The sequence below is a fragment of the Corythoichthys intestinalis genome, chromosome 12, assembly GCF_030265065.1.
Source record: "Corythoichthys intestinalis isolate RoL2023-P3 chromosome 12, ASM3026506v1, whole genome shotgun sequence".
Lineage (NCBI taxonomy): Eukaryota > Metazoa > Chordata > Actinopteri > Syngnathiformes > Syngnathidae > Corythoichthys > Corythoichthys intestinalis.
The window spans coordinates 49,351,915-49,370,089 of NC_080406.1; the positions used below are offsets into that span (position 1 = coordinate 49,351,915).

At 40.8% G+C, this 18,175-nt stretch overlaps 1 protein-coding gene across 4 annotated transcripts in view; it reads right to left on the reverse strand.

Moving 5' to 3' along the window:
- gli2a (GLI family zinc finger 2a) overlaps positions 1 to 18,175 on the reverse strand; it is a 153,560-nt gene that overhangs the window by 15,068 nt on the left and 120,317 nt on the right. For all 4 annotated transcript variants that reach the window (XM_057852013.1, XM_057852012.1, XM_057852011.1 and 1 more), the window contains 4 exons: positions 11,443 to 11,641; positions 9,421 to 9,531; positions 7,673 to 7,813; positions 2,884 to 3,033 (listed from right to left, as the gene is read on the reverse strand). In XM_057852013.1, coding sequence (XP_057707996.1) covers positions 2,884 to 3,033; positions 7,673 to 7,813; positions 9,421 to 9,531; positions 11,443 to 11,641 — 601 coding nt within the window. The remainder of the gene's footprint in view (positions 1 to 2,883; positions 3,034 to 7,672; positions 7,814 to 9,420; positions 9,532 to 11,442; positions 11,642 to 18,175) is intronic.

Here is an 18,175-nt window from a genome sequence, read left to right on the forward strand (position 1 = left end):
ATGTATTAAATGTGTATATTAATATGATTTAAGTAATGTTCAAATATTGCAATTTAAATGTGCTAATAAAATCCAGACATTGTGCTCCGTCGCGGGTCGCTGGCTGGGCGCCGGTGTATCGGCTGGGTGTTGCCTGCACCGGCAGGGGACCCTTCCCTGCCCTGGGCTTGGTGGGCCGCTGGGGGTCCCTTGGCATGCTGTGCCGGTTGGGAGGCTGCGGCTCGTGGACTGGATGGGCGGGCGGGGGTGGGGGTGGGCGTGGGGTTGGTGGTGCGTCCCCTCTTGCCATCCCTGAAGGCTGGTTGATGGGTGCGCGGGTGCCCCGGGGGACCACCCTAGATCCCGGGGGATGGGGGGGACGATGGCTCCTTTGCTGGGCTGCGGGAGGAGGGATGGGCTGCGCTTGACCCCCGGCCCCCGCCTGCCATCCCTCCCTCCCTCCCCGGGCTCGCTGGGTTGGGGTCGTGGCCCTGGGTTGGCGCCCGCGTGGCGTCTCCGCTCGTCTGCGTGGCTGTCGCGCGCCTGGTGGGGCTTGCGTGTGGACGGATGTGAAAGGGCATGCTCGGGTGGGGGCTCCAGGTGCCGGGATTGGCGATGGGGCGTTGTAGGGTCGGTCGCCAATGGGCTTACACTCACAAGGGATTCACACGATTACTGGGTTCTAGTTCACAGAACTGATTTGTGTGCACTCTACCCCTTTCAGTCATTTAGCTTATTGACTCCCCCACCCCCCTCCCCCTCTTACCCTGGTCAACAGGCCCCCCACATGGTGTCAACCGGAAATACATCTAGCTGACGATAGCACCAACATATTAGTAATTGGTCTAGATCAGTCATGGCCAAAGTGCGGCCCGGGGGCCAAATGCGGCCCGTGGTCCAATTTCATCCGGCCCCAGCCTCTGTCATAATATCAGTAACGTCTGACCCGCACACAGACTTATTAAACTGGTCAGCAGTACAGCTACCAGCATATGAAGTAGCTTACACACTAAATGCTGCTCCTCATTTACCCAGCAGCACTCAAAGCAACATTACCCCGTGTGATCCTTGACTTCCAATTTTCTAAAATGACGACAATCAACAACAAAAAAAGTTGACTGCGACGGCTGACGCTTCAAGGATTGGTGGAAATTGGACTATTTCTTCAATAAAATATGCAACAACTGTGTCTGCCTCATTTGCAAAGAAACAGTCGCTGTTTTCAAAGAGTTCGATGTGACGCGATATTACCAAACAAGACACGCTGACATGTACATTACAGGGAAGATACGCAGCGAGAAATTGAAGCAACTTTTAAAGCTAGTTTAATTTCACAGCAGCAGTATTTCGCAAGAGCCCGAGAGTCGAAAGAGAACGCTAGTTGCTAGAGGTGTGCAAAATTTCCGATTCTTAGATTATTCGCGATTCGGCCGTGGAAGATTCGAGAATGATTCACAAACATCCAAATTCCGATTATTGAAATATGCCAAGTAAAGCAGAAGTACACAACACTCAGCGCGCCGCACGGTCTTTGGGACGGAACGGAGCGAGAGTAGCTAAACATCATGCTTCCCATTACCCGGCCCCTCGGGTAATGCCAATGCTCAACTCACTGCTCTAGCTCAACTCATGCAACGAGATAAAAAACCACAACAACATACCTGACTGCTGCCGAAAAGCTGCTACAAGTACATCCATATAACGTTACAGTGGATATCATTTATATAGGACTAGATGCAATATAGATTTGGTAGTGTTAGCAGCACATCTACAAAAAACTAGATGCGGGCGTTATAAACGGCCGCCATCTTAAAGCAGTACACTTCCCAGCAAGGCTGTTGTAGCGAACCTTCCAAGCAAACCTAATTAACTTTTTATCTAAAATACTCCTAAATCGGTAAAATATTGACTTGAATCTATCTTTAAAATAGTTTTAAAACTTTCACATGTCGAAAGTAGACGAAAGGGAAATTATGGAATAACGGGAGCAATTTTAACAAATTTAACGGTTGATTCACAACATTAAATTAATTGAATGTAGTTTATAGCTGCTGATACAGAATGGGGACTGGAGTTTTTTTATTTAATGTTATTTTTGTATATTTGTTTACTGCTATATATTAATTTGATACTGAAATAGTAGTGTGGTTTAGCCTGAGAGTATTTTTGAACAATTTTGGAACTAATGTACAAAACATTGAAAAAAAAAAAAAAAAAAGAGAGAAAAAAAAAAAGGAGGGGGGTGCATCAATAATCGTTTTATAATCGAATCGGAGCCTCTGAATCGTAATCGTAATCGAATCGTTAGGTGCCCAGAGATTCCCAGCTCTACTAGTTGCAAGATTGTTGAAACTATTAATAAAAAAAAAATAATAAAGCAAATGTGACACACAGAATGACTTGCTAAAATTTGCTTAAATATATTCTTCAGCGTAAAGGACGTCAGCCAAGGTCGGCCCCCCACATTGTTACCACACCAAATCTGGCCCCTTTGCAAAAAGTTTGGACACCCCTGGTCTAGATGTTCAATGTATTTCTTGTAGTTTGTGGTTTTCTTTCTTCTCTTGTGTTTCTTTTCTTCTGTTCCCTGTTGCCCTGACCCCTGTTCAACCAATCTGTTTGGTTTTACTAATGTCCCGTCCTAAGCAAAAACTGTCCATACAGATTATTCTGTTATATCGTCCCTACCAATGTTACGACCAATCCTACGCCTTTGGGTACTAGAGTAGTAGAGTGTCACCAGCAAGAAAAACACATTAATATTTCAATACATTGCAGGTTTCATTATTAACAGTGTATTTCGAATGTGTATTACTATACATGAATAATTCTCAAGAATACAGAACAGAACACCGTTAGTTGGCTGATGTATCCTAGTGTTCTGTAGGGTTCCTTTGTACTTACGGTGCACTTATGTGGCTTCTCGCCCGTGTGTCTCCTCATGTGGACCACCAGCATATATTGGGCCTTGAAGGGCTTTTGCTCCCGTGAACACTCCACCCACCGACACACAAACTCCTTCTTTTCACCATGGATGTGGTCATTGTTGATGTGCTGAAAATACAATACAAGTCACAATGATGCTTGTGTGTGCTTAAGGGTTTCAGTTCAATTGCTTGATGACCAAAAAATGAGTCAGCAAATTCTTGTCTTTTCCTACAAGTACACACACAATAATGACACACATTACGAGTGACACTGCCATAAATAATTTCTGGCAGTCATTGTGCTTCTGTCAACAGTAGTTAAAAAAACAACAACTATAAAAACACTGTCTGTTTGTTCAGGCTGTCTGCCAGCTTCTGTGTTCGTAAAGAACTCGGGACTTCCTTGGTAAAGGATTTGTTCCTAAGCTTATATCTTTCTTCCAAGTATAGTACTCAAATTTATTAGGCTCTTAAATAAAGCCTGGGTTTATTGAATTAACGTAACTAATGCAGATCAAGTCACAAGTGACGCTTAAAAACGCCCATGCACTGCATACAAATACATTATCTACACAGTTCATTTACATAGGGAACACCCAAATCTTAAAATGCTTTACATGTCGTTATTTTTTCACTCTCTAAAAACGCTCAGATGCACGGAATTCGGCTGAGATCTATTTTGAGCGAAGAGGAATGGAAACAAGTGTGTGGCTCAGCGGATACTACTATTTTCAGGTTGCACACAGCCACAGCTCCTTTATTTGTGGGCTTTTGAAACAAGATTATTTTGGTTAATCAGAAGCCAGTGTTCAGAGCTACAAAAAACCTTCAAAATGAGATATTGTCAAGACTTCCTGCATGGATTTAAAAAAAACAACTATTACACCCAAAAATCTGCAAATTGAGAAGATTGGAGATCGTATTAAAAATTATTAATTAAACTATACCTCTTTGCCATTTTTGACAAACTCTCACAGGTTGTGTCATGAGTTGGGCCAAAGGTTCTTAAAAGTAACTTTGATCTTGGCTGGTGGAGGCAAAATCTGATCCTTTCTCACTCACCCAAATCTCAATCATTTCCCCCTGACTAGAGCTCTGAGGTGTAGTCAGTCAGTCAAGAAGTGGAAAGCACGCGTTTTCTAAACCCCAGAGCTGCTGGCATGACGATGGATTTATGAGTGGCCCGCTGGGCTTCAGGAGTAGGGGGTGTTGCTAAGAAAGAGGTTAGGGGTTACGGGCCAGGGGACTTTGGCGTTGAGGGTCAGTGGCACACACCCGCAGGATGAGATTTGGCGAGATCAGGAAGCCTCATTGATATAGTATGTGTCAACTCAAAACTCCATCAACATGAATTTCACATGTGGCAGGAAAGATATTTAAACTTTAAACCTTAATCGTTTTCCAGATGTTAAGTAATGACTATTTGTTCTTTTATCAGTTAAAGACAGATACAGTGGTACCTCTACATACGTAGTTAAATCGTTCCAGGACCTTGTTTGTGAGTCGAAATGGTTGTATGTCGAGCAGGATTTTCCCCATAAGAATACATTATAATTCCACTAATTCGTTCCACAGCCAGAAAACCTACACTAAATCCTTAATAAATACTGCTGACACTATTACAAATGGCAATTACATGTAGCAAAACAAATAAATTATGAATAAAAATCGTAATAATAATAATAAATTCTGTAATAATGTAACAAATCAGGTTCTAATGTGGCAGACATGTTTTGCATGCTATACCTGAACGCACCGCGTGGCTGACGTCACAGTGAGATACAGTGTATCATCAAGGTGAGTACACCCCTCGCATTTCTGCAGATATTTAAGTATATCTTTTCATGGGACAACACTGACGAAATGACTCTGACACAAAGAAAAGTAGTCTGTGTGCAGCTTATGTAATAGAGTTTTTATTTCCCCCCTCAAAATAACTCAAAATATAGCCATTAATATCTAAACCCCTGGCAACAAAAGTGAGTACACCCCATAGAAACTACGTACATCCCTAAATGTCCAAATTGAGTACTACTTGTCATTTTCACTCCAAAATGTCATGTGACTCGTTACAGGAGTGCTGTCAGCATTGCTGTATAGATTGAAGAGGTGGGGGGTCAGGCTGTTAGTGCTCAGACCATACGTCGGACTCTACATCAAATTGGTGTGCATGGCTGTCACATCTGGAAGAAGCCTCTTCTGAAGACGGTACAAAAGAAAGCCCGCCCATCTCATCAGACAATAGGACAGGGTTCCAGTAATCCATGTGCTTTGTTGACATGTCTTCAGCAAACTGTTTGCGGCCTTCCTTGTGTACTGTCTTCGTAAGAGGCTTCATCCTGGGGTGATAGCAGGTGTGTTGTGCTGCACAAGTTCTGAAATACAGTGATCCCTCGTTTTGAGCAGTTAATGGGGACCACAACCCGCCGCGATAAGTCAAAAGCAGCAAAGTAGCGTGTGTGTTCAATGTATTTATTGAGATTTAGCATTGGAAAGAGATACACATAAGACATGTTTTTTCCCTTTTCCCCCAAAGTATAATTAAAAAAATGTATATATAAATATATATAAATATATAATATACAGTATATGTCTTCTTTTTTTAAACACCAAAAATGTAATAATTATGATAAGTTTTAAAAATGTTACGGTCCCACCGATTTATTTTTAAACAAGAATAACTTGTAGAAAAATGTAGAAAAATGCCTGGCTTTATTAAATGCTTCACTGAGTGAGTCTACTCAAATCCGATCGGAGCTGCTCACTTACACAAAATGAGTGGCCTTAGCAACTGTTTAACAAGTTAAACGATGATTGACGCATGCGGCGCTTCAGAAGTTCGTGACTCTGGCAAGATCAAACACATTCATGTGTCAATCATCGTTAACTTTAATAAACAACTCCAGTGCGCGTGCACTGTCTGCTTGACAAACAAAGAGCTGAGAGAGGGATAGAACAAGAGGGAGACTGTGCGATCGGCTCGGGACAGCTCATCTGTATTTTTTTATTTTTTTTTTTTCAATTGAAAAAAAAAAATCTGTGATGGGCTGAGGGCACAAAGTTTGAATCGCGAAGTAGCGAAGGATGACTGTAAATGATTAAAAACCTGACGAAGCTGGCGACTTCCTTGCCGATGTTACAACAATAATAATTGTCAACTTAACTTTTAAAGACTGGCGAGCGGAGGTAGGAGGAGGACCGTTGAGATCTTAGACATTCTACGGCCGTATTGTCGGGCCAGTTCACAGATGAACACACCTCACTCATATTTTTCTATCATTTCAATGGTAAGCGTCAACTTTTTCGTTCTTCTCACCACCTGCACTAACTTTCTTGGAACCCATGTTGATTTCTCTCACAAGAAAATCCGCCATGCGTCCGTCTTGCGGGAAAGCAAAGGATCTGTGGCGCTGTCATAAATTGTCATATTTCGAGCATGTCGTCAGATGTAGAAACAAATGGCGAGTCAAATTTTACGTCGGTTGTCGAAAAGATCTTGGGTCGAAGCGATCGTATGATCGTATGTCGACGTAACACTGTACTTACACAGTGGCGCGGGAAGTGTGGTGCTGAGGGTGCTGGAGCACCCCCTCGTATTGGGGAGGAAAAAACTGTTTTGGTATTTTTTTCTTTTTTTAATAAACCAAAAAATAAAACATACTGAAACAAATGCGTATTATAATTTTTGGGATGAAATATATATGTTGAAAATGTCATGTGCCTGGCCCTTTTCCACTAAATGTCAGTATATTCCATCACACTCAGCCTGCTGTCACGCCACCTATCAGGAAGCTCTTCTTCTAATCATATCTAATTACCACCACCTGCAACCTGTTACCAGCTGTGCATTTAAGGCACGGCCTCATAGCATTTAGTGTCAGTGCGTCACCGATTCGACCGTCCTTGATCGACCACTGCTTCAGACCCAGTAAGCTCAACCTGTCCTGCTTGACCTGACCACGCCAGATATCCAGTTCTTGATTGCTTTCATTGCCTGCCAAACCCTGATAAAATCCTGTGTTCGCGATACGCAACTGGTCCCCCTGTCTCGTACCTGACAGTAAAAGTTTTTTTCTGATCACCACCTGACACCTTGCTTGCTACCAGGTCATGTTGAATAAGTGCCATTGGATAACTGTTGACAGAGGAGGTGTTAACATGGTGCAAAAACGAATCAGCAATTTTTTTCTTTACAAAAACGGCTAAATTTTCTAAAATTCAATTCGAGGTTGAAAATGAAGATGATTATGATAGTTTATAATAATATTGCCCAGCGAGGAAAAGTTAGCCGCAGGTCCATGGAGAGCTTCTAACAGGCAAGACATGCTTGCTTTTGTAGCCATATTTTATTGCTTGTTGTTGCTGTTGAGCTGCCGCCGTGCAGAGCGCGGTTGGGTATTCATGTGCAATTTATTTTAGTGTTGTGAAAAGTGGGCTTATGGACCTTTTATTTTTCAAATGTGCTTGTGTGTCATTGTACCGGTTCGCTGCGGGGATTTGCATTATAATACACGGGCGCTTTTATTTCCAATACAAAATCTCAAACACACACTGCAGGTGTAACAGAATGCCGTCTTTGTCGTAGCCTAGTAGTAGTATGTAAACTGTCCAGCATGCGTGTGTACTGCCATTGTGCATGCCTTGTATGAGGAAAAAGCGCGAGCATGACAAACTTGGACCGAAACAGCTGTTTTTGGATGGGGAAAAACAAAATGAGATCCTCAGCACCCCCTGCTTTGAGTGTCTTCCAGCGCCCCCGTACTTACATGTACAAGTTGTTCTTGTGTATCATACTCCTTGGTACAACCCTCCCAGTGGCAGTTGGTCTCATATATGGCCTCAGGCTCCTGTTTGCATTCATCTTTATCAAGCTCCTCACTCAGGTCCAATATCCCTTCACTATGGTCCTACAGAAAAGAGACACAATTTCATTATGTTTCAATTTTTTTATGGCTACCATTTAACTTAGATCATTTAGAACTGATTACCAGGCATCCACAGTAATGACAGTTTATTAACTCTGTTTGGCTTTTGTTGTTCCTTATGGGAAGAGGAGGGGGTTCAGATCATTCTTGGGGGCAAAACACACAGGAGGCGATGTCCCTCACGTTCACTACATCTGCTACACGTGACGTTCGTGCACGTGCATTTTCGTGCTCGTACACGTGCACATGCGGACCAGCAATGCGATATCAGAAAATAGGAAATGGTTCTATTTCACCTGTCACTTCAACCAATCACTTACTAATGAGTTGTTTAAAGGGTTCAGCATTCACACTGTGGCAACCAAACTTTCTGAGTAGCGTCACGTGGACGAAAGGCACACTCATTGATTAGAAAAATAGAACAGGAATTACCTCCCTCCTGGGAGGGGAAGGAGAGTGGAGCGTCACAGCATGATGCTGTGACACTGCACGTAATGTAGCGTAGCATAGCAAGTTGCCACTCGACCAGCTGCGGGGTCGCTTCCTCCCAACTCAATGGCGAGCGAACTTGAGTATATAAAAAATGCATAGCGGAAAATTAAACCACGAAAGGGAACCGCCTGGTACCCCAAGTCACACAGGCATGGAATCGCTCTCACTTTTGTGACTTTTTGAACTGTCATATTGTCGACACTTCCAGGAGAGCGAGACTCACAAAACGGTCGCCCCGTGAAGCTCCGCCTATCTATGCCTCTGTCACTCCCACATGGTACGTTCAGCAACAGCATGCAAAACACAACCGCCAAAGTATATCCAGATTCTGTGTATCAAGTGATACTGCTTAGCCCACCACAACAACATTTGGCCAAGGTTAATTGTCTGTCATCTTGCCATTGTTGATTTTGAATAGCGTGCGTGCTGAACTTCTGTTTCCAAGGATGCCCTGCGTGTACTGTCAGAGTCTGGGGCACCATGCATGCCAGGCTGTGACGCTGCACATAAAGTGGCAAAAGCGGACCCTGCTCCGGTTGAATTCACAAGCGTAGCAGGGTGCGCTTAAAGTTGACTGAGAGTCAGCGACCCACGATTTTTGAGGGGACCAGAGTTTGTTTGTTCGGTCCGAACTGGAGTTTGAATTCACATTCACATTTACAAAACGAAGCAGACTATCTGAGAAAACTGGTTTAAAACCGACCAAACAATGCTAGAGTGAAAGCACCCTAATTCAATGATAAAACAAATAAATGAAATAAACAATAAATATTATCCCTAGTGTACCATAACACTTTCAATGCAATTACAGAAATCCTATTTTTAATATGACCACCTTCAAAAAGAAGGAAGGGTCTTACTGAGAGACATCCAAGGGAGGAGAGAGTCAAAGCTGTCAGCTCTCAACACTAGAGAGTTTTAACTGACCTCAGGGTGACCGAGCTTTGGTCACAGTACTGGATTCTACCACACCAGTCCCAAATCCTTCTCTCACTTGCAACGTGCTCCTTCACTACGTATGCCAAATCAAACCCCAGAAACGTGTACAATAGCGGCTTGTTCCAAAAAGGTTTACATTATATTTTGGATTTCCTCACCACAGTAGAAGGTGAGATGGGTAGAAGTCCTTCTACTTCCATCTTAACCTTTGTCCTTTTGGAGTTTAGTGGGTTGACTGTGCTGCTCACTGCTGGGTCTCCGCTAGCATTCTGAAATGAGGACAGACATGACAGACATCGTCAGATAGTCACGGACCTTGTTCATTTCAATCTATTTCAAGAGGAAGTCATAAATCAGACAATGACCAGCTGTGGAGACTAAACAATTTAGACTGGTTTATGATAGTCTAAGCCATGGGGAAATATGAAAGAAGAGGAGTTATTAGCCTTGTTAGCAAGGGGAAAGGGGTGTTTTTTGAACTAACAATGGGGGGGCTTTGATTTGTGTTCAGATTCTTAAAGGGATCCACGGATAGAAAGACTTGTAGTTCTTAAAAGATAAATCTTAGTACAAGACATTATAATTTGATATTGAAACCCCTCTTGATGGTTTCGTTTTTATACAATTTGTAAAATTATTTTAACTAGTAGGTTGCCATTGTTGTTGACGTCGCAGGGCGGTGACGTCACAGGGCCACGCTGCCAAAATTCAACCTGTCACTCTTAACAAAAAAAAAAACAAAAAAAATGTGTCACGCTTTAATTATGTAAAGTAGTGATTTAGGTGTCAATGGCGAGTTTTACATTAATTAGGGATCAAGCCAATGACAGTGTTTTTTCCCCCTTGACTGACACTGTACTTTCTTTAATCCACAGTGAGAGAGAGACTGGAGAGTGGACACAGGCATTCAGATTCGTAGCTCGGACCGCGCCGTTTATTGGCATAAGCTTTGGCAACTCTTTCATAACACACATAAGTATCATACAGTGAAAATACTACAAAACTAATACTCATACCCCTCAAAAAATGTCGCCAAGAAGAAAATTGCTTCAATCTGTATTACTGAGGCCCTATTCTCACACAGTTAACACAACAATGCAAAGAGAACTGGCATTCACAATCATAATAGATGCGCAAAATACACATAAAACTTACTCAGACTTTGGTCAAACTATATTTAAAAATTTTAGCAACTCCTTTAGCTCACAAAATACACGGGAAGGCAATATTTAGTCACAATACACAAACTATGATTATGGGAGCCATTTTCCGGAGTGTTGTGAAGACAACACTCAAATGAACGTGAATCACGATAGACCTAGACTTAAAAAAAAAAAAAAAAACCAGGAAGTTACGGCGTCAGTCGAGGGACAAAACGCACTCATTGGCTTGATGTCTTATTAATGTAAAACTCTACATTGACACCTTGTGGTGTATTTCAATCACTACCTTACATTGTTTGAGTGACTGTGAAGTACATCAGCGTGGCCCTGTGACATAACCGCCCTGCGACATCAACAACTAAGGCGAGCTACTAGTTCATTTTTTTATTTCAATTTTTAAAAAATTTATTAAAACGAAAACATTAAGAGGGGTTTTAATATCAAATTATTATTACTCGTACTAACATTTATCTTTAAGAACTACATGTCTTTTTATCTGTGGGTCCCTTAAATTTGGCAAAAAGACAAACGTGTGACTTTTGAAAGCTCTAAAAGAGTGGAAAAAATAAAGAACAATATCAAATCCAATCTACAGGTTGGTAGGGGTGGGTCCTAAGTTTAACATAAAAACTGACCTTGATAAATGTACAGAATTTAGTTTTCACATGTGCACTGTCTAGTGTCTGCAAGACAGAATCTTCCAGTGTTGGAAATGATATGGAGCAAGATAAACTTTCAATATGTGTAATGTAAAATTATTCAATTGGTGGACGTTTACATGAAAAGTTCCTCTACTGATAAAAGGAGACAGAAGATCAGGAAGGCGGACGGATGATACTGCAAGGGTGATTTTTGCATTATTGTTACCCGAGACGATTAAAAAAAACATTAGAACAGAAAAGTTGTGATGCACCCTCTGAGTCCTATGATCACAAAAGATAACCTATTTCACATAGAGTGCTGCTTCATCAATATCATCATTCATAGATTTAGGTTCATCTGTAAATCCAATCCCACCTGATTAGACTCTGAGTTGGTGCTGTTATGGGAGCTAGACATAGGTGGAGTGGCCAGGGAATGTTGACGAGCAGAGAATGAGGACGGTGGCTGTTGAATGAGAGGGGGAGTGTGGCCAAAGGCATTCAGACCCCTCTGCTGAGACAACAACTGCTGATACGCCACCGGGTTAATGGGATGAGGGAAGCTGAATGAAGGGCTGAGTACAAAGCAGAGGAAAGGTTATTACATCACAGGAAGAGAGACACACATTTTAGGGTTTACACAATCAATTAATTGCCAAAAATAAGGATGTTCGTGGTACATGAGCATCACCTTACATGAGCCAAGCATTTATATACAGTTCATATCATTGCAGAGTACTGGTGCATCTCAAAATATTTATTTATTTATTCAAGCTGTATGGAGATGCTGATTTTTATTTTCCAGGTGGTACCTACCCACACTTCCAAAGTTAACCAAAAATGGCTCAATGACCATGGTGTGACAGTGCTTGACTGTTCAGCAAACGTGCCTGCACCTCAAAGAAAATCTATGGGCTATTGTCAAGGAGAGGATGAGAGAAACCAAAGCCAACAATGCAGATGGCCTTAACACTAGAAAACCCAGCAGAGGCCGACTCGGCCCTTCCTCAAGACAAATATTCCTAATATTCCCAAGCAATGGCCGATTTGGCCTCTCTTCCTAAAAAACCCAGAGGTGGCCCAAATGACCCAAGTGCTTTTGAATTAGCAAGTCGTTGTCCGACAGACAGCAACCATTCATATGTAAATGCAACCACTAGACATACATTGTGTTAGAATGCGGCCCACACGGAGGGGAACACACCACGGTTGCACATTTAATGTGATAGTTTTTGTCAGTTCAAGTCAAGCTACATTTATTAATTTACATTTATTTATGGAGTTTTACGCTTTTTACAAACTTTTAACTTAATTCTCCTATACTCCACACAGAAAAACAGGAAAAAAATGGCCCAAATGTGTACATTGTTTTTGCAAAAAAAACGTTTTAGAACTGCAATTTGAGTTTAAAGCGAGATCATGTACATAGTTTAGAATGACTGGATCTAATGGAGCATGAATTGTGGCCATTTTGTCTGAAGTTAGTACGAGAAAACGTGTAGAAAACCTTTGAGAAAAACAGAAACAGAATTTGTGTCATGAGAAGGTGGAAGGGAGCGGCCCTGAACAGTTTCTTTGACACACTGAAACAATGACTGAATGTCCTAATAGTCCTAAATACTATGAAGGGAATATATACTGCACAGTGTTGTCGATCTTACTCAAAAAAGTAATTAGTTACAAGTTACTAACTAAATTACTTTTTGGGAGAAGTATCTCAGTTACCTCATTGTAAGAGTAATTTGTTACTCAGTAAAAAAACTCATGTTAGTTTTCATGTTCTACACGTTATTACAAATATACAATAGAAAACATTTCACATCAAAGATGTTTATGTTAACTGATTGAATTGATTTTTTCCATTCCTCCCCCAAAAAACGGAGGTCAGATTTTTTACATTTTTTTTTTTTTTTATTCACCTATATGAGAGTTAGTGGTATACAATCTCATTGGGCTGTCATGATAAATGGTAAAAAAAAATCACAGGGACTTTGATTACTTGCCATTGAAAATAAATGGGAAATTTGTTTTTATATGTATTTGTTTAAATTCTGATACAGGACATACCATCTTCATAAGTAGGACTGATAATTCAACATTCAGTCATTGTTTCAGTGTGTTCAAAAGCAACTGCTCAGGGCTGGTCCCTACGCCCTCCTCAATTATTTATTTTGAGTCCTAATTAATAAGTCTCACCAAAAAACAAATGAACAATATGTATGCCGATCCTTTCCTAAGGTGGTAAAATGATCAGGCGTTTATTTTGTCATAACATAGCAATTGCATTAAAAAAAAAAAAAAATATATATATATATATATATATATATATACATACATACATATATACCGTATATATAATATATATTTCATGTGTGGTGCTCTTCAAATGAAAATATATACTTTGATTGAAGGAACCTTTTTTTTTGGATTGACTAAGACATACACAAATCTACCTACAAATTTATCAACCTACAGTAGGCAAGTAACAAATAGGTGTCTACTAGTCAGGCTACTTTAGCTGAGGAGGGGGTTGGGCGAAAGAGAAAGCAGCCTCACTCAGCAAGGTTTCGCCCAACCCCCTCTTCAGCTAAAGTAGCCTGACTTGAGCCTTTTTCGCCCAACCCCCGCATCAGCTAAAGTAGCCTGACTTACTCAGACACTTATTTCTTACTTGACACTAAACTGGTATACTTCTGAGAATATTTTAATAACAGTATTTTAATAATTCTAATTCATTCGGATGTATTTGTTTGAATACCCTCTACATGTTAAAAAAACAATTTCAAAAAGATCAATTAACAATTTGCTGTGGATATACATTTATGTGCATAGATATTTAGAAATAATACAACTAAGCACACCAAGACACAGTGGTGAAATGAAGAGCACCACACATGAAATTGCTGGGAAAAAAATATGCAAGATTAGTAAATACCACTCTTGGTTCAGAAACAAGCCATCATTCAGGTTTCATACAATGGTGTAAATATTACATTGAATTTGAAACCAAATTAAATTAAACTGAACTAGTGCTCCACATCTATGTGCATGTGTTGTGGACCCTTCCGTTAGTTACCAGTGTTTGTTTTGTTTGCTTTGCTTAAATTAAATGAAACAAGCTTGATACATCCAAACAATATTCTAACAGCTGATGACCAGTATTATCAACTCTCAATGCGTTTTCTTCAGTCAGAAAAGTAATAGTTAAAAAAAGATTAATCACGATAAAATTGCACTAATTAGGGGTATAATAAATAAAAAATCGACACCACTAACTGTAATGTTAGTTCATTGTTCATTGTGTTTCTTCAATTTGTAATGTTTGTTTTGTTTTTCAGTGCACTTTTTGTCGTTGCTTTTGGTTACGTAACAACTTTCCGAACGGACTTATGACGTACGTGAGTGTAAAGAGGTGTCCCAATTCGTAGGGCTGATGTTTCAAGCCCTACCCCTTATTGCTTCGTTTGAAAGGCCAAGGGGTGGGCCAAGGGGTAGAAATTGAATGCGGCTTGCGGTAGGCGGTAGGGTAGGCTCGGCTTCGGCCCTTGGTAATATTAGAGAGCACCAAAACCCCATTGACTTCCGTGATAATCTTAAAAAAATCCGGAACTCTTATTGTATTTTTTTTTCAATAATTTATTCGTAATTTATTGGGGTTCATAAGTATTTGTACCCTTGAGAAAATCATTGCTAATATTTAGTGCAGCAGCCATTGTTTGCAATTACAGAGGTCAGACGCTTTCTGTAGTTCTTCACCAGGTTTTCCCATATGAAAACAGAGATTTTGGCCCATTCCTCCACACAAATCTTCTCTAGATCAGTCAGGTTTCGGGGCTGTCGTTGAGAAACACCAAATTTCAGCTCTATCCAAAGATTTTCTGGATTCTTGGATTGATGTCTGGAGTCCACTCCAGAACCTTGAAATGCATTTTACGCAGCCACTCCTTGGTCAGCTTGGCTGTGTGATTCGGATCATTGTCATGTTGGAAGACCCAGCCACGACTTATCTTCAAGTCCCTGACTGTGGGAGGGAGGTCATGGCCCAAAATCTGACGATACATTGCACCATTCATCCTCTGATTTATGGAGTCGTCCTGTCCCCTTTGCCGAAAAGCATGAGGTTTCCACCTACATACTTCACAATGGGGATGGTGTTCTTGGGATTGTACTCTGCCTTTTTTTCCCTTCACAAACGACAGTAAAGTTAGCACCAAAAAGTTCTACTTTGGTCTCATCTGACCACATGATTTTCTCCCATGACCCCTCTGCATCATTCAGATGGTCCCTTGCAAACTTCAGACAGACCTTTACATGTACTGGCTTCAGCAGCCTTTGAAACTGTGCATCCAGCTCTCTGCAGGTCATTGACCAGCTCCTACCATGTAGTTCTAGGCTGAGCCCTCACTTTTCCCATCATGAGTGATGCCCCACGAGGAGAGATTTTACATGGAGCCCCATTCCAAGGTAGATTATCAGTCATGTTTAGCCTTTTCCATTTTCTAACAATTGCTGCAACTGTTGATTTATTCTCACCAAGCTGCTTTCCAGTTGTCCCGTAGCCTTTTCTAGCTTTGTGGAGCTAATCAATTTTTTTATCTGGTGCCTTTCGAAATCTCTCTGGTATTGCCCATGGTAGCGCGTGGATTATAACTGACTGTGGGGTGCACAGGTGACAATGATGAGCTCAAACGGGTGGGGTAAAGGTGGACTTTTTTTAAGGTAGAATGACAACTCTTTGAGTGTCATAATTATTGCTGATTCTCAGGTGCACAAATACATGAACTGAACCCCAGTAGATAAAAATATATAGCAAATACATTTTAAAAATCATAGAATGTGATTTCTGGATTTTTTTTAGATTGTCTCTATGAGTGGAAATGCATCTATGATTGAAATTTCAGACCTCCACCTCTTTTCAAAGTGGGTGAACTTGCAAAATCACAAGGAATGCAAATAATTGCTCCTCATTGTATACCAAGTAGTCCCAGGAAAACAAAAAATTCTTGATAACCTTTCAACAAGTCCAGTATAGAGGATAGAGGGTGTATTAGAGGTACATTTATGTGTGTTTTCTATAGTATTTCATCGTTTTGACTTGATAGTTTTGATTTGCTATGATTACTCTTGTTTGAATCCTGTGCATCAATAAATACCAGGAAGAAAAGACAAAAATTAACTTTGTCAGACTCCTATTTCAGTTTTACATTTGATACTGATTCAATGTTCTATTTTCTGCAGGCATCACAATTATAACAAATATTGCTAGCATATAAAGGCCCCACAAATACACTGTCAGAGATATTTTTTCCGACAGTAAAATCGTAAAACAATACACATTATTAAAATGTGCAAAACCCCATAAATGTAGCTTGACTTGAACTGACACATAATATTACATGAATAGTACTACTGTTGTGTGTTCCCCTCCATTTGGGCCGCATACCAACACAAGTGGTTGCATTTCCATATGAACGGCTGTTGTCTGTCCGACAACGACTTGCTAATTCAAAAGCACTTGGGTCATTTAGGCCACCTATGGGTTTTTTTTGGAGGAGAGGCCAAATTGGCCATTGCTTGGGACTGTTAGGAGTAGCAGAATTCTCTGGGACTTCTAGTGTTAAGGCATATATTAAAGGCAACCTAAGCTTCCATTACACGTATGTAGTGCCACAGGTTGATAACCTCCATGACAAAGTGCAATGATGCAGTAATTCATGCAAAAGTAGGCCCAACAAAGTATTGAGAGCATAGAAATGAACATACTTTTCGAGAAGCCCTACATTTGTACTTAAAGCATTTTTTTAGACCAGTCTGGCACATCGATCAGGAGTAATCTTGGCCCATTCTTCTCTACAAAACTGCTGTAGTTTAGTCAGATTCCTGGGATGTCTTTAGGTCATGCCACAGCATCTCAATGGGGAGCAAGTCTGGACTTTGACTTGGCCACTCCAGAACGTGTATTATGTTCTTCTGAAACCATTCTGAAGTTGATTTACTTCTGTGTTTTGGATCATTGTCTTGTTGCAGCATCCATCCTCTTTTTAACTTCAACTGTCTGACAGACGGCCTCAGGTTTTCCTGCAAAACATCTGATAAACTTCTGAATTCATTCATCCATTAATGATTGCAAGTTGTCCAGGCCCTGAGGCAGCAAACAGCCCCAAATCATGATGCTCCCTCCACCACGCTTCACGGTGGGGACGAGGTGTTGATGTTGGTGAGCTGTTCCATTTTTGCTCCACACATGACGTTGTGTGTTACTCCCAAACAATTCAACCTTGGTTTCATCAGTCCACAAAATATTTTGCCAAAACTTCTGTGGAGTGTCCAAGTGCCTTTTTGCAAACATTAAACAAGCAACAATGTTTTCTTAGACAGCAGTGGCTTCCTCCGTGGAGTCCTCTTATGAACACCATTCTTGGCCATAGTTTTGCATATAGTTGATGTGTGCAGAGATATTGGACTGTGCCAAGGATTTCTGTAAGTCTATAGCAGACACTCTTGGGTTCTTTTTTACCTCTGTGAGTATTCTGCGCTGAACTCTTGGCGTCATCTTTGGTGGACAGCCACTCCTTGGGAGAGAAGCAACAGTGCCAAACCGTAGACAACTTGTCTGACAGTCGATGGATGATCATCCAGACTTTTAGAGATGGTTTTGTATCCCAGCTTTATTCAAATCAACGATGCTTGATCGCAGGTCTTCAGACAGCTCTTTTGACCAAGCCGTGATGCACATCAGACAATGCTTCCCATTAAGACAATTCTTACCAGGTGTGTGTTTTATAGTGGGCAGGGCAGCTTTAAACTACTCATCAGTAATTGGGCACACATCTGACTTAAATTATTTGGGAAAAATTGGTTTCAATTTCTCTTTAAGTCTCCTTCGGCAGAGGGTTCACTTACTTATTTTTCCCCCTTCTGTCATTGTTTGCATGTTATCCTCATTAAAATATGAGAACTTATAAATGTTTGGGTGTTTTTAGTAAAAGCAGAAACTTTTTTTTTTACATCCGTGTGATTTTGACAAAGATCAGGTCACATTTGATGGTGATTTTATGCAGAAATGTAAGAAATTCTAAAATGGTTCTGATACTTTTTAATACCACTGA